Consider the following 23,148-nt stretch of genomic DNA (forward strand, 5'->3'; position numbering starts at 1 on the left):
GATTTTTAGGAGTAACTGGTGGAGAACGGACTATCTTAGAAATCGCAACTCTCCACAGTTCTAGTCAGTTAGAACAGTTTCACTTTGGAACAGAATTTTTTCTTCAAAAGGGGGCGTGTCCGGCCACTGACGCCTGATTTCAAAGTTTCCACAGTGAAAACGTACTCCAAACTAACTTAGAAAGGAGCAAGTGAAGATTTTTGCAGAATTGAAAAAACCTTGTCTACACATTAAAAAATCAGGCGCAGTTTACAAATTAGGTGTCCAGAACGAGGTGGGGGGGGGGAAGGGAAGTCATTAAATTCTACAATAAATCCTTATTTATACTTATACAAATATTATACAAATAAATCCAACCTGAATAAACATTTATAAGCAAAGAAAAGATTAAATAAACCATCTTCCTACCTGTGTGAAAGTGCTTCAGTCAGCTCAGCGGTGTGGCGTCGTTCCCGCGAACGGGAGGGAGGGAGGGGCAGTCGGGCAGTAAGCAGGCAGCAAGCAGCCTTCCACTTGAGGTGGAAGCCTTAGTCAACTCAGCAGTGTGGCGTCGTTTCCGGGAACGGGAGGGAGGGAGGGGGCAGTAAGCAGGCAGCAAGCTGCCTTCCACTTGAGGTGGATGCCTTACAGTCAGCTCAGCGGTGTGGCGTCGTTCCCGCGAACGGGAGGGAGGGAGGAGGCAGCCGTTCCCGACAGCGGGCGGGGGGGAAGGAGGCAGTGAGAAGGCTGCAGGAAGCCTCAGAAGTTGAGCAGCCATTCCCGACGGCAGGGGTGGGGCGGGGGGAGAGGCCGTCGGGAAACGGCTGCCTCAACCTCTGAGGCTTCCTGCAGCCTTCTCACTGCTGCAAGAAGCCTCAGTGCTGATCATAGAAGGGCAATGTGCTTTTATTAAAAAATTTTCAAAAATTAAACAGCTACTGTTTTCTTCACACTGCGCGAACGCTCCAACGCGCACGCGCAGCGTTGCCGGTACGAAAAAAACTAATTTAAATGGTACCCGCCCCCTCCCACTTACAAAATCGGCGCGAATGGTAGGCTCCGCCCCCTTGGGCGCCGCGCCCTGCAGGACGCTCCAGAATCGCGCGTTTTTTTTCAGGCGCCGTTTTTGGCGCGAAAAACGGGCGCCCAGCTCGGAGGGGCGCCCGTTTTGTAGCGTGTGGAAACTTGGGGCCATCGAAGCCAAAATACCCAGAGTTTTTTTTTAAGTAACCTTGCCATCAATTGTAGAAAAATAATCTCAAAGTTTTACATTTAAGAAAGTTAATCATTTTGATCTCTGTTTCATGCTTAAATAGAGAAATTCTTAACATTAAATTCACTTTCAGTAGCTTCAATAAACAATAGTTGGACTTGTGTATATTATTCTAAACCCACTATTTTTGTATACATGTATGCATACTTACAATTACGTTTTAAGAAAATGAACAGATCTTAATGTGGTTTTGGTATTGACTGAAGTGGTTTTTAAATATGATAGTTCTGTTAGAGACAAGAATAAATATTGTTATTGATTCTTTTGATGCCTTAAATACATTACAAATCCTTGGCAGTAATTGTAATTCAACCTATGGACAATAATTGCATTTATATATTTATCATAATGACTTGGAGATATGTGAACCTTTAGCAGTTGAAATTTTCAACAATTATCTAATCGTTTGTACAGAACCTGATTTGAAAATTCTCATTTTCTTCACAGGTGGAAGTAGATGGTCAGAAATTCAAAGGAGCAGGTCCTAATAAGAAAGTAGCAAAGGCCAGTGCTGCTTTAGCTGCCCTTGAAAGATTGTTTTCTGGTCCCAGTGCTGCAAACAACAAGAAAAAGAGGACTGGTCCTCCGGTAAGGTTTCTATGGTTTTATTTCTACCTCTGTTGCATTTAACAATGGAAGATAGGTCAGTGGTTTTATTATTTTAAATCACAAATAACATGTTTTTTTTTTAAAAAGACCCATCAGCAGCAACGTAGCCATCTATATATCCAAATGTCATGTGTAGTTACGTGCATTTGTAGCTTTTTTCGGGGATTTTATCATTTTCTACATAAGTTTCCTTGCATTTCTTGTAAGTTCTGCAAATGTGTTCTGAACTGTGCAAATGGAAGATGTGTAATTTAATTTGCTCATTACAGGATTGACTTCTTCTAAACCTGAAACCATGATGCTTTGATTTTTTTTTAAATTAACACTTTAATTTAATCTCAGTGAAGCAATCATTTTTTGTTTGCTCATGGATTTTAATGTCTTTCATGTTGTGAAGATTAAGGGTCCAATAGCTGCTCCAACAGCTGCAGTCCAGTCGCTCAGAGGCAGAGGCAGAGGCGCCTTGAGTAGAGGAGCATTTGCTGGTGCAACAGTAACAGCTGCTCCAGGATATCTAACACCAGGTATGGCACATCGCAGAACGGCAGTAGTCAAAGTTAAAACTTACTGAAGATAACACTATTTACTTTATAAAAGTCCCATTCTGTCATCTTATAGGCATTGCTGGAAGGCCACAGGAATTAAGTCACCTCTGTATTCGGCACAGCCGTGCAAACTAAAGTACACGAGCATCTCAGTGTTAACTTCACATCTGATTTTGCTTACTTGTGAGAAAATCAAAATAGAGCAAACCATATTTTAAAATCACTGTTGAAAAAGCATAATTTGAAATACTAAAAAAATCATCGCACATGTGGCAAGATAAATGTGTGAGGTGATAATACTGGCTAATACATTAATATATCAGTGACATCTACTAGCAAATATTAGTTATACACTGAAAATTAACTCTTTTTAAAAACATTACTAAACTACTTCTTTCAATATGGTAGTAGCATATGGGAGTGGAAGCAAGTCTTCCTCGCTTCCAAGGGACTGCCTATGATGATGATGAGTAGCAAAGCAAGTCAGATGTCAATATCTAAGTCGGATATCGAGACCAAAGCTCCCGGTGTAACAGCGTGGATATCTTGTAGGCTGCCTGCGAATTCCCTCTGAGGGCAGTGCTCAGTGATGTGCTCCAGGGTCTGATGAGGAGCTCCACAGTCGCATGATGGGGATGCTTCCACCTATTAGAAGGTGATAGCATTGACCGTGCCTGGTTCTGAGGCAGTTGACGGTTGTCCACCGTTTGCGAGGAAGGTTTGATCCTTCAGAAACCAAAATAGTAAATGCTGGAAACATTCAGCATGGCCAGGCAACATCCGCGGAGAGAGAAACAGTTAATGTTTCAAGTCTGAGACCCTTCGTCAGAACTGGGAAAGTTATAGATGTAACAGATTTTAAGCAGGTGCAGGGAAAGGGGAAGGGGAGGAAAGAACAAAAGGGACGGTCTGTGATAGGGTGGAAGGCAGCAGAGACTAAATGCCGCAAATGGGGATGGCAGAATCATAAACGGCTGCCGCCTGAAGTTATGGTCTGAAATTATTGAACTCGGATGTTGAGTCCAGAAGTCTGTAAAGTGCCTAATCAAAAGATAAGGTTCTGTTCCTTGAGCTTGCGTTGAGCGTCGTGGAACAGTGGAGGAGGCCATGGACGGAGAGATCGGAGTGGAGCAGAGAATTAAAGTGACAGGCGACCGGAAGCTCAGGGTTACAATTACGGACTGAACGAGGTGTTCCGCAAAGCGGTCGCCCAATCTGCGTTTGGTCTCCCCAATGTAGAGGAGACCGCATCGTGAACAGCGAATACAGTATACTAACTTGCAAGAAGTACAAGCACCCGGAAAGAGTGTTTGAGGCCCTGTATGGTGGGAAGGGAAGGGGTAAAAGGGCAGATGTTGCACCTCCTCCTGTACTTGCACGGGAAGGTACCATGGGGAGGGGAGGGGCTGTTGGGGGTGATTGAGGAGTGGACCAGGGTGTCCGAGGGAGCGGTCCCTTGAAAATGCTGAAAGGGCAGGCGAGGGGACGATGTGTTTGGTGGTGGGATCACACTGGAGGTGGCGGAGAATGATCCGTTGAACGTAGAGATTGGTGGGGTGAAAGGTGAGGACAAGGGATAACTCTATCGTGGTTTCAGGAGGGAGGGGGGGGTTGAGAGCAGAAGTGCGGGAAATGGGATGGACACACTCGAGGGCCCAGTCAACCACAGCAGAGGGGAATCCTTATTTGAGGAAAAAGGAAGATATATCGGAAGCACTAGTGTGGAAGGTGGCATCGTCCGAACAATGTGACGAAGACGGAGAAACATTGGGAGAATGGAATGGAGTCCTTGCAGGAAGTGGGGTGGGAGGAAGTGTAGTCCTTGTACTGTGGGGTCCTCGAAGGAATCCATTCCATATGTCACAGTTCTTCCAAGCATTTCACCATCGGTCATCAAGGCGATCAATTACCAAACACAACCAATGCTCACAAGTTAGTTTAGTAGATTCCCCTTCCCCTGCAGGATATACTTACTGTTTAGTGGTGATTTTGTTTTTTTCTTCTATATTCAGTTGATGGAATACTTTACTTTTTGTTTTATGCATTCATACCTCTAGGAATGATTAAAAAATAGATCTCGGCTCTCAGCAAAAATATATAATGCCAAACAATTTTTATTCAATTTGTTGGTCTCTTAGCACAGTATCAGAGTCATGAGATATAGACGAGCTTGGCACTTATCTGATTATCAGTTGGAGACAAGTCTGTACCACACATTTACAAACCCTCAGTCCAAATACATTCACTGCTGGGTACGTGAACCTTTCCACTCCTCACTTGTCCAAGCTATAGGAACAATGCCCCCTTTTAATCTACAAATTCTCTTTGACCGTTTTTTTAAAAAAAAACACCCAAAACGTCAGCCTGGCTCTAGGTTACTTTATTAAGGTGCCAAGATGAATAAGTACCCAGTCATTACCTCAACATTCTGTTCTTGATATTTTTAAATTAATTTTTCTAGCTTATTTTTAATGGGGACTATAAATACATTGAATGCTTTGATAGTACTCATTATTGAGTCAGTGTTCATCTATCTATAAGAGTATATGGCTGATTCATTAATGATTTCAATTTACTAATTCAGTTAAAGTAGAGGCCCCATAATTGATCATTCAGCAAGTTTAACGCTGACTCATTGCATGTGGACACAACTTTTTTAATCAATGGCCCATTCTTGCCAGTAATAGGGGACATACCTTAATTCAGTTCATATTTAGGAAATACTGTCCAATGTAGAATTTCAGCAGCAGCACATTCCCTTCCTGATGGGTCACAATGTTGTACTTTTACACATTTACATTCGCATGGGTACTGGAGTTAAGTGTTGTAAACCAATCTGTGACAAATCATATAAATGTTTTATTTTTCCAGAGATGGTATTGTGTTGTTGTTTCAAACTGCTGTCCCAAAGATTCCTTGCACAGGGCGTTAGTAACCTCAGTTGTGCCATCAAGGGAGGTGCCAACTAGAGGCTGGGCAGGGAAGGAAAGAAAGGAAAATTGGCACGTGGTTCACATGGGTCATTTTCACATACTTTCTAGCAGCAGAATTGAGATTTGATTTTGGACTCCAATTTGTTAATTATTTTCTTCATGGGAATGTTCCTTCTGAATTATGTTACAAGTTGTGCATTGTCCAAATCACTTATCAGAAGGCCTTTTGAAATGTTTAACAACTACAAATAATTGAGTATGGGGAAATATATCAAGACTTTATATAGTTATCCATTTGGTTATAGGAAGTCCTTTATTATTATTTATAGAGGCAATTGCTGACTTGTTGAGATTATGCATTTGATACTAAGATGCCTTGTAGAGCTGCTGTAATAGTAAATTTCTTTTATTTTTCCACCCTCCCAATTTTCTCCCCCAAACCTGTGTTCACGAAGGAAGACACAAATAACCTTCCGAATGTACTAGGGGACAGTGGGTCTAGTGAGAAGGAGGAACTGAAGGATATCCTTATAAAGCGGGAAATGTGTTAGGGAAATTGATGGGATTGAAGGCCGATAAATCCCCGAGACCTGATAGTCTACATCCCAGGGTACTTATGAAAGTGGCCCTAGAAATAGTGGATGCATTGCTGATCATTTTCCAACAATCTTATCGACTCTGGATCAGTTCCTATGGACTGGAGGGTAGCTAATGTAACTCCACTTTTTAAAAAAGGAGGGAGAGAGAAAATGGGTAATTATAGACCGGTTAGCCTGACATCAGTAGTGGGGGAAATGTTGGAATTAATCATTAAGGATGAAATAGCAGCGCATTTGGAATGCAGTGACAGGATCGGACCAAGTCAGCATGGATTTATGAAAGGGAAATCATGCTTGACAAATCTTCTGGAATTTTTTGAGGATGTAACTAGCAGAGTGGACAAGGGAAAACCAGTGGATGTGATGTATTTGGACTTTCAAAAGGCTTTTGACAAGGTCCCGCACAAGAGATTGGTGTGCAAAATCAAAGCACATGGTATTGGGGGTAATGTACTGATGTGGATAGAGAACTGGTTGGCAGACAGGAAGCAGAGAGTCGGGATAAACGGGTCTTTTTCAGATGGCAGGCAGTGACTAGTGGAGTGCCGTAGGGCTCAGTGCTGGGACCCCAGCTCTTTACAATATACATTAACGATTTAGATGAAGGAATTGAGTGTAATATCTCCAAGTTTGCAGATGACACTAAACTGGGTGGCGGTGTGAGCTGTGAGTAGGAGGCTGCAGGATGACTTGGACAGGTTAGGTGAGTGGGCAAATGCATGGCAGATGCAGTATAATGTGGATAAATGTGAGGTTACCCATTTTGGGGGCAAAAACACAAAGGCAGAATATTATCTGAATGGCGGCAGATTAGAAAAAGGGGAGGTGCAACGAGACCTGGGTGTCATGGTTCATCAGTCATTGAAAGTTGGTATGCAGGTACAACAGGCGGTGAAGAAGGCAAATGGTATGTTGGCCTTCATAGCTAGGGCATTTGAGTATAGGAGCAGGGAGGTCTTACTGCAGTTGTACAGGGCCTTGGTGAGGCCTTGCCTGGAATATTGTGTTCAGTTTTGGTCTCCTAATCTGAGGAAGGACGTTTTTGCTATTGAGGGAGTGCAGCGAAGGTTAACCAAACTGATTCCAGGGATGGCTGGACTGACATGAGGAGAGACTGGATCAACTGGGCCTTTATTCACTGGAGTTTAGAAGGATGAGAGGGGATCTCATAGAAACATATAAGATTCTGACGGGACTGGACAAGTTAGATGCAGGAAGAATGTTCCCAATGTTGGGGAAGTCCAGAACCAGGGGACATAGTCTTAGGATAAGGGGTAGGCCATTTAGGACTGAGATGAGGAGAAACTTTTTCACTCAGAGAGTTGTTAACCTGTGGAACTCCCTGCTGCAGAGAGTTGTTGATGCCAGTTAATTGGATATATTCAAGAGGGAGTTATATATGGCCCTTACGGCTAAAGAGATCAAGTGGTATGGAGAGAAAGCAGGAAAGGGGTACTGAGGGAATGATCAGCCATGATCTTATTGAATGGCGGTGCAGGCTCGAAGGGCCGAATGGTCTACGCCTGCATCTATTTTCTATGTTTCTATCCTGACAGCAGCAATTCTTGTTGGAATATAGTTCCATAGATACCCCACTCAATTGGCCATTCTTTCTGTGAGCCTGGACAGTGAGTGTCAGTAGACGAGTTACCATGGTGTCATCACAGCTAAGTCCACTCTCTTTCCATGCCGTGTCCACATTTGCAAATTTATGTGAGTGGGAATCCTGGCTGTGCATTTGTTCTGTTCCTTCCATTGCCAGCATGGGAAAGCTAGTTGAGATCAGCTATCTCGGCACAAAACAAGGATCAACCTTGTGCCATGCATGATTTGGTACTAAGAACATAAGAAATAGGAGCAGGATTAGGCCCCTCGAGCCTGCTCTGCCATTTAATAAGATCATGGCTGAACTGATCATGGACTCAGCTCCACTTCCCTGCCCGCTCCCCATAACCCTCTATTCCCTTATTGCTCAAAAATCTGTCTCTATGTGCCTTAAATATATTCAATGACCCAGCCTCCACAGCTCACTGGGGCAGAGAATTCCACAGATTTACAACCCTCAGAGAAGAAAGTCCTTCTCATCTTGCATTTATATCGTGCCTTTATTGCCGAAAAATGCCCTTCACAGAGGCGTAATTTTTAAATGTAGAGACTAAGAAGGAAGATCAAAAGTTTTGTCAAAGAAGTGACTAAGAAAAAGAGAGAGATGGAAGGGCTAAGGGAGGGAATTTCAGAACGTGAAACCCCGGTAGCTGTAGACACAGCCACCAATGGTGGGGTAAAGTGAGAGGTTGATGCACAAGAAGGCAGTCAGAGGAACAGTGTTTGTGGAGGGGTTGTAGGGCTGGAAAAGGTTACACTGGGAGGTTTAAGGAATGTGTTGCTTGGCAAGAGCATAATAGAGTCTGTGGTGATGACGATTTGGCGTAGAGCAGCAGATGGGCTGAGGCAGGCGATGCTACTTAAGTCGGCGATCTTTGATGGAGAGGGTAAAGATTTGGAAGCTAAGCTTGGTGAAATAGGATGTTAAGGTTGCAAACAGTCTAATTCAGGCTGAGATATTAGCAGGGAACAGAATCAATGGCAATGGTACAGAGTTTGTGGCAGGGACGGAAGAAATTGGCTTTCGTCTTCCCAATGTTTAACTGGAGGAAGTTGCAGCTCATCCAATATTGCATGTCAGACAACGGAGAGGTGAAGGAGGGGTCCAGAGAGGTGGTCGAGAGAAACGCAAGCTGACCCCATGTCTGCTGATGATGACATCAAAGGACAGTATGTAGATGACGAAGAGATTCACAAGGGTCTCCGGAGGTCATGGTGCAGTAGTGGGAAGAAAAGCTATTGCTGGAGAAGCTCTGGCTATGATCAGATCGTTAAGAATGAAACTAAGCAAGGGCAGGCCCGCTGAGTTGTACAGCGTTGGAGAGGCATTGGACGATGATGGTGTACATACTCTTTTGAGTAATAAGCAGGGAAGGGACAAGAAGAGAATAATTTAATACTGCAAGTATTTATGTTCTCACTAGTTCCACAGGTTATATTCTGTATTAAATACTTAAGGTTGCTGATTCCATTCTGAACCCATGGCTATATTATTGAATCATTCATCCCCAATGTTGAAGGTTTGGGTTTTCACTACTGATTTTGTTGTAATGCTGGTTTGTAAATTTCTGATGTTGTTCTCTGCAAACTAGTGTAATTATTTTTAAAGAAAAATCACCTGATGAATTGGGATTGGTCTGGTAACGAGATAGTAGGTTAGTTTAATGTAGTTTTAGATTAATTTAAAAAATGGTAAATGCTGTTAACTAATGCCAAGAACATGTATACTTATAGTAAAATAAACAAAGTACAGGTTGGACCTTTGTGGTCCGGCACCCTCGGGACCTGACCGGTACCAGATCAGAGAATTTTACGAACCAGGGGAGGTCATGCCGAGCCTTGGCTTACCGGTACCTGAAGACAGCGCCCAGGCTCCTGAACGCTTCCGGCTCAGGCTGCGAAACTCGGGCCTCGCTCTCTCTCTCTTTCCGTGTAGAAATCTCCCAGCCACATTTGTTAATTAACGCACTGATTTGGTGCTCTTGTTTTTTTTATAAACCTTCCTCTCCCTCAGGCCCAGCTTCGGCACCTCAGTCAGCCACCTGCCCTTCCCTTTCCTTGCCCGGCCACCTCACTGAAGCGCGGGAAACTGGGACGACACGCACACAAAGCGGCAGTTGCGCACTGATCAAGGAGAGCCAGGAAGCGCAGGAAAAGGATGCCGAAGCCGAACCACAGATGTTTCCGGACCAGTGAAGTCCAACCTGTACATCAAAAGGATTATTGAATAAAATAACTTTTTTATTGCTGTGTGCTCTTGCCATCATACTGCAGAAGTAGTAAAATAAGAAAATAATGTTGATTTTTATCTTTAGGTTATGGGGCACCATATGGATACAGTGCTGCTGCCCCAGCTTACGGTATGTATGCCATCACAATGGATTATGACTCTAAGATGACTATCATTTCCTTAGTGCCTTAATCTAGAACATGTATATTTCTGCACTGTGTGGAGATATGTATGTGTGTGGACATTGAGAACCCTTTGAGTACTAAATGCCCTTTTCCCGGTTCATGATTTCTGTATGTATTCAGCCATACATATTTCAAATTTCCAAAACTCCCTTTTGAATTACAATTTTGAATGGCCATAAAGTGGACATGGAACATAATATTGTGACCTCAGAAAATTCTGGAATTCTTTTCAAAAATGATCTTGATCTGTTATCTTATGTACTTTGAAGGGTTCAATGTTGCATTGAATTAAAACACAAGGCGGTCTTATTTTTAAATAGTGACTAGTTCATTTTGATTCACATGCTTATACAAAAATCAGTCCAGTTGTCAGCTTGACACAACGTAAAACAGAATAGAAGAAATCAGCATAACCTTGTGGTTCTTCTCATGGTTGGAGCGCCTCTCGCTAAGCTTTGCCCGATTGTAAAGGGACTGCTTGTAAAATTGCTTGTCCCCTTCCGTGCCAGATTTGTACATTTTATTAAATGTATTCCCAGTGCTTACAGCCAATAGATGCTCTATTCAAAGCATACTGCACTGCCAGACAAATTGACAAGTAGACTGAATAACATTCATTTAGTTCAGTGCTGCAATTATTCTTTGCTATAGGCTTGAGAAGACATAATAAGTTTCAAACATAAAATGAGTTGTAATTACTTGATGAGTAACAGCATTTGTATTAAAAACCCAGCATTGATTTTTTTTATTCTAATGTTATTGAATTATATGCCAACGTTCACATTTGTCTAAATTGTAATCACTGAGAAAATTTAAAGGGAATTTGGAACATGGGTGTCTTGGGTTAAAACTGTGCTAACTACATCTTCAAAATGCAGCATGACTAATTCTAATTGCAGCTAGTTAGCTTTGAAATTGTAATCCAATGATTAAATTGATTAGCAACAGGACAGGTGGAATGTCAAAATGTTTCTGCCTGCTTGATGGTTGCCTTTCTGACAGTTTGTCTACACTTGACAGCTGAAGGGCTTAGTGAAATGGTGGCAATTTTAGTCATTAGTGTGACTGAAAAATGTTTCATCTTGTTAACATTTTTGTCTGTGACCAAAATTAATCTGTCCCCGGTGTTAAACTTGTCGCTTTATTCCTAATTTTCCCAATTTTCTTTCAAATTTTCAAAATTGACTTGACCATTATCTGGTTTAACTGGGTTGAGGCTAAAATGAGGGGAGAATTTAAACTTGATTTAAACCTGGGAAATTAAAAATATTCAAGGCGAAAAATAGTACAGGTATTAGTATTCTCGCCTAGTAAATCATAATTTTAAAGACTTAATATTAATTGTATTTTTCTGGTATACAAAGCATGAATTGCTATTTAGTTTTTTTTTCCAAAGTACTCTTTCAGGGATATTTAATTTAGTGACGCCACCAAACTTTATTGTAACCGGTAAATGTTTAATACTGGGAAGGAATATAAATTAACTTCAGCTTTTCGCAGCCTGTGACTATTCATGCACCTTTGTTGTGTAATACACATTTAATTTCTTTCTAAATGTTAGCACAATACTGACAGATTTCCATAACTTACTAAAATAAGCTCAATTTAATCACAGAAACTGGCAGCATGCTGTTGCTTTGAATGAGACTTATGTGCAAATGGTGACAAGCAAGTGTAAGATTTATTTGGAGCCTGAGTTGGGCTGCACATGTGAGCAGTTTGAGTATTATGACAGCAGTTCCAAATATAAATCTGCAAAGTTTGCTATTACAGTCACAGCTGGCATGTGTCTGCAATGACTTACCTGATATGTTACTAAGATCGTTCCTGAACACCACAGTTCATATTTTGTCAGTTCAGTGTGCAACAATGTTCAACTGAGTCCAAATTAATGTTATCTCCTATAAAGAGATCATTGTCATCATTTCTCACATAAAGGCCCTGTGTTTCTCCAGTGTCTGGATGTGATGCAAAACAATATTTGACACGGCTGTTTTCTTGGCTGTAGGTTGAAAGTGTCTTAATGCCTTTGTAAGCTGTTGCATGTTGGGAAATTGCACTTCAGTCATCGGGTGCTGTTAAAACACCTACTGTTGCTGCTTTGTGATTTCGAATGAAGATTAAAATTGAGAATAAGAGATCTGTCGAGATTACGTAGAATTCTGTGAGGCCACAAGAACTTAGTATTCAACCAAATAACATTAATTAACAACCCATAGATCTTTCCAGATCTGTTATTCAAATAAAGTGCAAAATGATTTTTCTGTGGACAGCATCAGATTTGGATTCCGTCTTGCTGAAATATAGATAGCATAGTCAAGTGCTTCTTATAGAATAACTTGTGTAGATCTGTAGTGAGGGCTTGCTGCCCAAATGTGCCAAGCACCACGTTTTTTTTTAAGTGATCTGAGATTATAACTTCCTGAAGACACTCTTGGCTCCACAGAGGCTGAGGTATAACAATTAATGCCCGACTCTCCCTCTAATGTCAAAGAACGTATTTGTACATATTTAGTTGAAATAATTTTCTTCAGTTTAAAAAAAAAAATTGATCCAGCATTAAATTACCCTGCTTCAATCATTGCTGGTCACCAAATCAGGAAGAATAATCCATTAAAAGATAGAAATGCTCTGTTTCTTGGCATGGGCGCTTATTAGAGAAAAAATGTAAGTTATTGTGGTGGAGGTGGGCGGGGGGAAGGGAGAGACTATTTTACTTGTGCAGTGAATTTATATAATGAAAATCTCTGCTCCAGTGATGACAGGTTTATTTTGTGTGCTGTTCTCTTTCAAATAACTGAATTAAATAGATGCCTCAGTTTAATATTCATATAGAATTGAAGCTCCCGTTTAATAATTGACGGTTTCTACCTTCCGATATGTTTTTCCACAATGCCAAATTTTATCACTAACAAATTTATTTTGCAAGTAAAATGAAGTTTGCGTTCATCAGGATAAGTTTTATTTTAAAAAGTAGTATGTAAAGAAATGTTCAAAACTACATGGTTGTTTCCAGTATTTAAATAAAAATACAATATGGAGACAGATGTCGATAATAATTGACGTTTCCACAGACTGTTGAGTTGCACAGTTTGTAATGGCTAGCATTGAATATAATGCTGAGGTTTTATCAACAGGCTCAATAAAATTAGGTGATCCATGTGAAGAAGGTGATGCATATAAGAAAAATAAATAAATTGAAATTGAATGGCTAATCTGGAAAGATCTATGGTAACAGAACCTTATATTCTTAAGTCAATTTAATGGACCATTAAACTTATTTGGGGTCCTTTCGTTTCTTCTCTCTATAGGTTTGCCAGGCAAGAGAATGCTTCTGTTCCCTGTTATGAAAATTCCAACATATCCTGTTCCCCTTTACTCCTTTTTCAGCTAATTACTGTATTAGAAGCATAACAACTGATTCTGATCACAATAGCAAAAACAAAAAGTGAGCATTAGGAGAAAAAAGTTGCTTTTTTAATTAAATTTCTTTTGAAAATGTTGTATGAAGCAAATTATTTGTAAAATAATTTTTCCTATCTTTTTGATTTTAACAAAAAGGCTTAGTTCATTAAAACTTGAAGATGTACTGTGAAATGTTACCTCATTCTCCGAATATAACTTATGCCAACCTTCTGTGGTAGAAAGTAATAAACTTTTTAAAAAAAACCTCACAAACATTTTAATTGAAGTATCATAGCTTCTGAAGAATTTTATGGAAGCTTATTTGTGAAGGATGTATAGATAATAGATCTCTGATCACAAATAAACACTTTCTGTTTCAGAACCAGCCAGCGTATTGCCTGTTTTATAAATCTCTATGTAGTAAAGCCTTAACCCAGTATTGTGCATATGCTCTGTACTGGCCATCATTTGTGTAATGAAATGGTGATCTCCCTCCTCAAATTTTATAGTTTGTATTAAAAGATTTCAAAAATTAGTTTGTGTTATTACAAAACACTCAAGTTAGGCCAAATTAATTATTATACAAATGATGGAAGCTGCAAATGAGCTAATATACCTACGTCCTTCCTAAGATCCTGGTATGAAGCATGTGTGTTAAAATTGGCTTAAGGCTGTCTTGCCTCCATAATCTCATATTTGGTTCTTGTGGCCTTTTTTATAGTTATCTGAGATGCACCTTAACTTTGCATTAGTTGCTTCTAGGTAGACAGGTTTCAATTAATGAGCTGTAGTACAAAAACAAAAAACAAAAAAGTCTTTGCTAAGGATCTTTTTCCCACTGCACAAAATGAAGAATCTGAAGCAGCAACAAGGTCCCCATGGATACTCGCTACTTAATTGTCCCAATTCTTGTTGAGTGCTGCTGTTTTTTTTTAAGTGACACGTCTCACCCCACGGGCCATCATTCTTCCATCATTGTCAAGCCTAACAGAAATTCAGATGCTTGTGTTTATATAATTGTTAACCAACATTTTTTGCCCCAATGTCCTTTTGTGTATATGCATGCCTTTTGTTGAAATGATTGCCACTTTTGTGGCATTGAGAATTATTTTAAGATCATCCTTGATTTCATCACTTTCTTCCTAAGATTAAGGTACCAATCAGTTTGTTTGCAGTTTATTCCTGAGAAGGACACCTTCTTCTTAAAATCTTTTGACAATACTTTTGTATTGGACTGTGGTAAGGATGGAAGTCAATGATAGCAGTTTATCAAGGTGTGTACAAAAAGCCTGAGACTTACTTAACTCTAATTGTCCTTAATGTTAAGTATTTGATGGACTATTAGGAAAGGGCTGAAGGGGGAATAAAACATCAATTTTCTCGCCAAAACTATAAATTACTACCCAATAAATCCTACCTAATAAAACCTGAAGGATTGATGTATATTTTTCCATTGCTAAACCTCTCGAACAATATGTGCACATGTAAATCAGATACTGTTAACTAGAGGTGACATGAAAAATATGCACATTTTAAAATCATTCAGCAAAGAAGGTCGTCATTCGGCCCATTGTGCCTGTGCCAGCTCTTTGAAAGGGCTGTCCAATTAGTGCCATTTCCCCTGCCCTTTCCCCATAGCCCTGAAATTTTTCCTCAAATCCCCTTTAAAAGTTTATTATTGAATCTGATTCCACCAATCTTTCAAGCAGTGAATTCCAGATCATAACAACTTGCTGTTAAAAATAAATTCTCCTTATCGTGCCTCTGGTTCTTTTGCCAATTACCTTAAATCTGTATTCCCTGATTACTAACCCTTCTGCCACTGGAAACTATTTCTTCTAATTTAATCTATAAAAACCCTTCATGATTTTGAACACCTATTGAATCTCTCCTTGACCTTCTCTGCTCTAAGAATTTCTCCAACTTTTCTACTCGCCAAGTATCTGAAGTTTTCCATCCTTGGTACCATTCTAGTAAATCTCCTCCGTACCCTCTTTAAGGCTTTGACATAGAACAGGAGTAGGCCATTCAGCCCCTTGAGCCTGTTCTGCCATTCAGTTAGTTCATGGCTGGTCTGTGTCCGAATTTCATCCACCCGCCTTGGCTGGCAAACATCTATCAATCTCAGATTTAAAATTGAGCAACTACTGCCTTTTGTGGGAGAGAGAACCACACTTCTACCATCCTTTGCGTGAAGAAGTGTTTCCTAACTTCTCCTGAATTATCTGGCTCTGATTTTAAAGTTGCGTTCCCTTGCCCTAGACTCCTCCACCAGTGGGGAAAAAAGTTTCTCGCTACCTGATCAATTTCTTAAAATCCTAAAAACCTCAATCAAATAACCCCTTAGCCTTCTATGTTCCAGGGAAAACAAGCCTAGTTTATGTAATATCTCCTAATCTAACCTTGGAGCCCTGATAACATCCTAAAGTGTGGTGCTCAGAATTTGACACACTACTCCAGCTGGGGCCTAACCGGTGATGTATAAAGGTTAGCATAAATTCCTTGCTTTTGTACTCTATGCCTCGCTTTATAAAACGAAGGATCCCATATGCTTTTTTAACAGCTTCTCAACTTGTCCTGCCTGCTTCAAAAATTTGTGTACTTATTCCCCCAGGTCTCTCTCTTCCTGCGCCCCATTAAAATTGTACCATTTTGTTTATATTGCCTTTCCTCATTCTTCCCAGCAAAATGCATCACCACACATTTCTGCGTTAAATTGATTCTGCCATGTGTCTGCCCATTTCACCGGTCTTATGTCCTCCTGAAGTCTGTTACTATCCTCCTCACTGTTTACTACACTTCCCAATTTCATGTCATCTGCAGAATTTGAAATTATGCCCTGTAGACCCAAGTTCAGGTCATAAATATATATCAAAAACAGCAGTGGTCCCAATACCGACCCTTGGGGGACACCCCTGTATACTTCCCTCCAGTCTGAAAAACAACCGTTCACCACTACTCTCTGCTTTGTTTCTTAGCCAATTTTGTATCCATGCTACCACAGCCCTTTTAATCTTGCTAACAATTCATTACAGACAGGGTTTCTTTTTAAATAGAGAAATTTCACTTCTTTCCCTAAAGCTGAGAATCCTCTGTGTACGATAACATTTTTAGTAAACTCCTGAAAATTAAATATGAATTGCATTGTTGCTTGCAATAGTATCTTCATGCCACAAAATGGCATTAACACGTGATAATATAAAGTGCAAGCTTCACTGCTCTGTCATTACAGGTTCTAAATTAATGGCTCCTGACATTTGAGTACTGCCATTAACACTGTTAGAGTTTTCATCAGTTAAAATAACATAGGAAATAGGAGCAGGAGTCGGCCATATGGCCCCTCGAGCCTGCTCCGCCATTCACTAAGATCATGGCTGATCTGATCATGGACTCAGCTCCACTTCCCGCCCGCTTCCCATAACCCCTTATCGTTTGAGAAATTGTCTATTTCTGTCTTAAATTTATTCAATGTCCCAGCTTCCACAGCTTCCTGAGGCAGTGAATTCCACAGATTTACAACCCTCTGAGAAGAAATTTCTCCTCATCTCAGTTTTAAATGGGTGGCCCCTTATTCTAAGATCGTGCCCTCTAGTTCTAGTCTCCCCCATCAGTGGAAACATCCTCTCTCCTTGTCAAGCCCCCTCATAATCTTATACGTTTCGATCAGATCACCTCTCATTGTTCTGAATTCCAATGAGTAGAGGCCCAACCTACTCAACCTTTCCTCATAAGTCAACCTCGGAAACAATCTAGTAAACCTTCGTATAACATTTCGTAAATATGGAAACCAAAACTGCACGCAGTATTCCAGGTGTGGTCTCACCAATACCTTATATAGCTGTAGCAAGACTTCCCTGCTTTTATGCAGGAAGAATGTTCCCGATGTTGGGGAAGTCCAGAACCAGGGGTCACAGTCTAAGGATAAGGGGTAAACCATTTAGGACTAAAATGAGGAGATACTTCTTCACTCAGAGAATTGTGAACCTGTGGAATTCTCTACCACAGAAAGTTGTTGAGGCCAGTTCGTTAGAAGGCTTTCGACAAGGTCCCACACAAGAGATTAATGTGCAAAGTTAAAGCACATGGGATTGGGGGTAGTGTGCTGACATGGATTGAGAACTGGTTATCAGACAGGAAGCAAAGAGTAGGAGTAAATGGGGACTTTTCAGAATGGCAGGCAGTGACTAGTGAGGTACCGCAAGGTTCTGTGCTGGGGCCCCAGCTGTTTACATTGTACATTAATCATTGGACGAGGGGATTAAATGTAGTATCTCCCAATTTGCGGATGACACTAAGTTGGGTGGCAGTGTGAGCTGCGAGGAGGATGCTATGAGGCTGCAGAGTGACTTGGATAGGTTAGGTGAGTGGGCAAATGCATGGCAGATGAAGTATAATGTGGATAAATGTGAGGTTATCAACTTTGGTGGTAAAAACAGAGAGACAGACTATTATCTGAATGGTGACAGATTAGGAAAAGGGGAGGTGCAACGAGACCTGGGTGTCATGGTACATCAGTCATTGAAGGTTGGCATGCAGGTACAGCAGACAGTTAAGAAAGCAAATGGCATGTTGGCCTTCATAGCGAGGGGATTTGAGTACAGGGGCAGGGAGGTGTTGCTACAGTTGTACAGGGCCTTGGTGAGACCACACCTTGAGTATTGTGTACAGTTTTGGTCTCCTAACTTGAGGAAGGACATTCTTGCTATTGAGGCAGTGCAGCGAAGGTTCACCAGACTGATTCCTGGGATGGCGGGACTGACATATCAAGAAAGACTGGATCAACTGGGCTTGTATTCACTGGAGTTCAGAAGAATGAGAGGGGATCTTATAGAAATGTTTAAAATTCTGATGGATTTAGACAGGTTAGATGCAGGAAGAATGTTCCCAATGTTGGGGAAGTCCAGAACCAGGGGTCACAGTCTAAGGATAAGGAGTAAGCCATTTAGGACTGAGATGAGGAGAAACTTCTTCACCCAGAGAGTGGTGAACCTGTGGGATTCTTTACCACAGAAAGTTGTTGAGGCCAATTCACTAAATATATTCAAAACGGAGTTAGATGTAGTCCTTTCTACTAGGGGGATCAAGGGGTATGGCAAGAAAGCAGGAATGGGGTACTGAAGTTGCATGTTCAGCCATGAACTCATTGAATGGTGGTGCAGGCTCGAATGGCCTACTCCTGCACCTATTTTCTATGTTTCTATCTATGTTTCTATATTCAAAAGGGAGTTAGATGTGGCCCTTACGGTTAAAGGAATCAAGGGATATGGAGAGAAAGCAGGAATGGGGTACTGAAGTGCATGATCAGCCATGATCATATCAAATAGTGGTGCAGGCTCGAAGGACCGAATGGCCTACTCCTGCATCTATTTTCTATGTTTCTATACTCCATCCTCTTTTCAATAAAGGCTAAGATGCCATTGGCCTTCCTGATCACTTGCAGTACCTGCATACTATCCTTTTGCATTTCATGCACAAGTACCCCCAGGTCCCGCTGTACTGCGGCACTTTGCAATCTTTCTCCATTTAAATAATAACTTGTCAGCCTGCCAGTTGTATAATCCACATGTTTCTTGTATTCAGCAAGACTATCCTGTGAAACCAAAACAAGTGTATTTTAAATTAACCTACTGTAATTTGAGGACTTAAACTTTTAATTTTGTGCTCATGAGGACTAAAGAGTAAGGCTTGATTATAGGGAAACATATAGGTGGAAAACAACTTGCATTATAGAGCACTTGGCAGATAAGTAGTGTGCTTCACAATCCTGCGGTTGTCTCATTCACTGGATTGCCTCACACCCAACCCATTTAGTTGGGATGCCACTTAGATAGAGATAATTAAAATCTGTTTTTAAAGAAAGAAAGACTTGGATTTATATAGCACCTTTCACAACCACTGGACATCTCAAACACTTAAACTGATTTTTACCAATAAATTCACGGCTTTTTTCAGGTGAATTGTTTTTTATATCTCAAGTTTGAGGAAAAAATACCCAAAATTTCCCCAAAACATTCTTGCTGAAAATCTGGTCCAGAGATGTAGACAGATTGCATCAGTGACATCCGCGCACATTGCATGCTGTATGTACCGTCTAAACATGATTTCGTGTCTCGGCATCCCTGGACCTGTTTTTGGCAACAACAACAAAGACTGTAATTTGTTTTTTTTTCCCCTAAGGGGACCTGTCCCTGGATCATCTTCAGGTACTGCTGTTGGTAGGAATATGACTGCTATGTTCTTTATACTGTAGCATAGGTCAATCTTTAATTCCTTGTTCGATGTGGAGCAAGGACATCAGGTAACACACTGTGATAATCCTCTGAAGGCCGAGGTCATTCATCAGAGGTTAACTCGGGTAACACACAAAAGGCATAGTTTATCAAAAGAATGACTGCAACTTTCCCCTTGCATAATCTTCAATATTTTTTATTATTTCACCATCAGAGTAGCTGGAGCAACAACAATAAACATGGATTCTCTAGTTTTACTTCTAAATTTTAAAAAACTATTAAATAATTACATGGAAATAATGCCCATTAACTCTGTAAATAATCTTGACTACATTTTTTTTTAATAGTCCCTTGAGTTTGTGATGCCTAAAATAACATTTTTTTTAATGATTTTCTCTGAAATGTTAGGTTTTTTTTAAATCTGCTTTTTCACTCATTTTTAAATCATTAGTAAAAGCCGACTCAGTAATTTCTTTTTTGGGAGCATGCTGTGAACTCTTTCTCACCCTTTTTGTCGAGAGAAGTATTGCCATTGAAATTGTAAAGAATACATATTGACATTTCCAAATCTATTTAAAAGGCGATGACTGGAGGGGATAGTTGCAGGTATATCAAAAGCTTAAAAATGTAATTTTAATTTAGATATTAACCTCTGTTTATTGTTCACTGCATATAATATTTTATTATAGATCTATCTAATCCTTGCGGATATAAAATTGATTAAGTAGGTACATTTTGATGACCAAGCGTGTATATAGGAATGACGCAGGTAAGTAATATCATCTAATTACTTGCCTTCTACCGCCCTTCAGTTCAGGGTGTACCTAAAGATAGTAATAGACCCCAGGCACTTTGGCTGGAAAAGTTAAAAAGATGATGCCCATCATCAACATTACTGTTGTCTTGTGATTGTGGTGTTCATGTTCAATCAAAATTACAAATGGAAATAATGTTCCTTTTATTTGATTTGTTTTCACTAACTAATGGTTCTTTACACACTACTGTGTTAAAACAGAATTCATACAATATACTGCCCAAGTGCAAAGTTGGACATTGTATAAATTGAATTCCATTTTCCTCCCCAGTCAAAAATAATGGATGTAATATTAATATTTTGAGATCCCACCCACGAAGAAATGGGATTACAGTAGCCTGGTGATGCCACACTGGCATATCAATTATTGAGCCATGGTTACAGATTTATAGCTTTAATTCTCCTCAGGAGAAGTACTAACCCAAAAGAAGAAAGAAAGGGAAAATCTGAGACCAGTTGATGCTGGTCATACTCTTGATACTTAATGGAAGCAGAGGTATGAAACCAGCTTCCTATCTGCCCCTCTCACTACACCACAGAGATTTGGATCTTCTAAACCAGTATAGTGAGAGAAAATATAGTGTATTACTAAGAATTTTAAACTATTTTTGCTATCATTGGCTTCTTCCTTTTCACACTTTGGGGGGGGGGGGGTGGCGCGGGGGGGAGGGAAGAATCTTTTGAAGACTGCCTGACTATAACAGATATTGCAAGTCTTGCCTATGTCTATGTCCAGCATGTTGAAAGTATTCTAAATAACAAAAGTACGTTTTCGAAACACTATCTGATCGAATGTCCACAGCATGATGGTGGCTCAGATATTAATTAGTAAAGATAGCTTCAAAAACTAATGACAGATGTAACTATTCCATGCAATTAAGGATTTTGGATTTTTTTAATTTCCAGCTACACACATTCAATGTGATTTTTTTTCAGTTATGATAAAGACCCTAGCAGCAGATGTAAAGGCAATATCTGAAAAGCCAGTTCAGTGTTTGCATAATATTCTTGTTTAGAGTATGCGTTGCAGTTATTTAGATGAATGTTTTCTATTTTCTGAAGATATATAAGGAACAAAATCACACATGTTTCCCCAAGCACAATCCCCCAACTACAGTTGACTGTAATGTGTAAAGCATATTTGAAATGTTGAGAATATCATTGCTATAAGTTTTGACAGCTTTGCAAGGCAATCTTAAAATGCATGAATTCTCTCACTGTTGACTGTGTTTGCATTTTGCAAAGTAGAGTTTTGAACACACATGCTATTTATTATCCTGAGATCTATTCATTCCTCAGATAGGTTTGTTTTGGTAGCCCGTGGATAAAACAAAGCCATCTCTGATGTTAGGAGTACACTGTTGCATTACTTTGCCAAGCTTAAACATGTTAATCTTGTTCCAAAATATAGATCTATTAGCAAGTAATTGTTCAGCTTTCAATTTGATGGCTGTGATTGTTTTATATTGTATATCAAGTAATTTATTTTTGTTTGTTCCAAGTGACTAACCACATTGTCTGAACCCCAGTTGCTGAAAATTTTACATTTCTCTGCTTTATTTAAAATGACTGAGCAATTTCTTTTTACCAAAGTAGGAAATGTGCAACTTAGAGTTCTAATGTCTTTGACAAAGAATGTCCCGGTTGCAATGAAAATTCCACACACAGCTAAAGGAGCAGAGAAATATCAATGCTAATGGAACAGCTTCACTGCAGTGATAATTAATGTGCAGTTTTGCTTCTCTGCTCTTTTCCTTACTGTAGGTGGTTTTTTCATTGACAATCCCTATTACCAGCCTCGCACCATCGCACCTTTTATTATTCACTTGGGTCCTCGGGATTTCGACTCTGACTTCTAGAACCATCAGGTTGTGAGACTTGAAAACTTATTTTTGTCATGTCAGTTCGGCCGTGGGCTAGGGGGAGAAAAAAGCAGACTGTTTCAAGGTCATATCCCTATCCAGCCCTTGCAAGAATAGCAGTCTTTGGCGGTAGCTTACTTTAAATTTCGAATTTAAATGTTCAAACCAAAATAATGAACACTGTTTGCAACGATTCCAATCATTAGCAATTTGAACTGTATAATGAAGTTGATTCTCCATTTTTAACATCTATCAATCCTATGCCGATCCATTGGAGTTTGCATTTGAGGCTATTACACGTATTTTGTTTTTGTACTGGAGTAAAAACTGTTGTGAATTTGACTTACTTTGTCAATTCTGCTGCTAGTCATTTACTTAATGGGTTCAACAGTTTGATTTCAAAGTGAAATGCCATTAACACATTGCAAAACCACCAGATTATCAGTCTTAAATATTGTGCAGTATAAAATTAACACAATCAATCCTTTATTTACTAACTAGTGAGCATTCTCCATTATGGATGTATTTAAATGCTAATGGCTCAGTGTTTTCCTTACATTGCTAATACAGGGTTAAAAATACAATTGTAATTTAAAATTATTTCTAAATTCACGGTGGCTGGGCACTGTTTAAGGTAATTGTTTAATATGAGCATAAATATGAATGTTGAACAAAGCCACTATGGCTTCGTGTTCAGCAAGAATGTTGAAATCCGATCAAATGTATTTGTAAAAGATGAGGTTAAGCACAAATAGAGGAAAGCAAATTTTACTAATCCATAATAAACATTCTCTATACTGTGGCTGATGAATTAATACTTATTCAAATGATAAACTGCTGAGACTAATTTAAAATATGGGCAGTACTTGAAATGTGTTC

General features: G+C 39.9%; 1 protein-coding gene across 5 annotated transcripts in view; it reads left to right on the top strand.

Moving 5' to 3' along the window:
* strbp (spermatid perinuclear RNA binding protein) overlaps window positions 1–23,041 on the top strand; it is a 178,730-nt gene extending 155,689 nt beyond the window's left edge. For 4 of the 5 annotated variants that reach the window (XM_070862703.1, XM_070862705.1, XM_070862706.1 and 1 more), the window contains exons 15-18: window positions 1,700–1,840; window positions 2,259–2,385; window positions 9,859–9,903; window positions 13,270–13,745. In XM_070862703.1, coding sequence (XP_070718804.1) covers window positions 1,700–1,840; window positions 2,259–2,385; window positions 9,859–9,903; window positions 13,270–13,352 — 396 coding nt within the window. In that variant the 3' untranslated portion in view covers window positions 13,353–13,745. Of the gene's footprint in view, window positions 1–1,699; window positions 1,841–2,258; window positions 2,386–9,858; window positions 9,904–13,269; window positions 13,746–22,171 lie in introns of those variants that run through there. The other variant, XM_070862708.1, reaches the window with a different exon arrangement.
* The last annotated feature ends 107 nt before the right edge of the window (window positions 23,042–23,148 follow it).

This window comes from Pristiophorus japonicus, chromosome 20 (assembly GCF_044704955.1).
Source record: "Pristiophorus japonicus isolate sPriJap1 chromosome 20, sPriJap1.hap1, whole genome shotgun sequence".
NCBI classification, from domain to species: Eukaryota; Metazoa; Chordata; class Chondrichthyes; family Pristiophoridae; genus Pristiophorus; species Pristiophorus japonicus.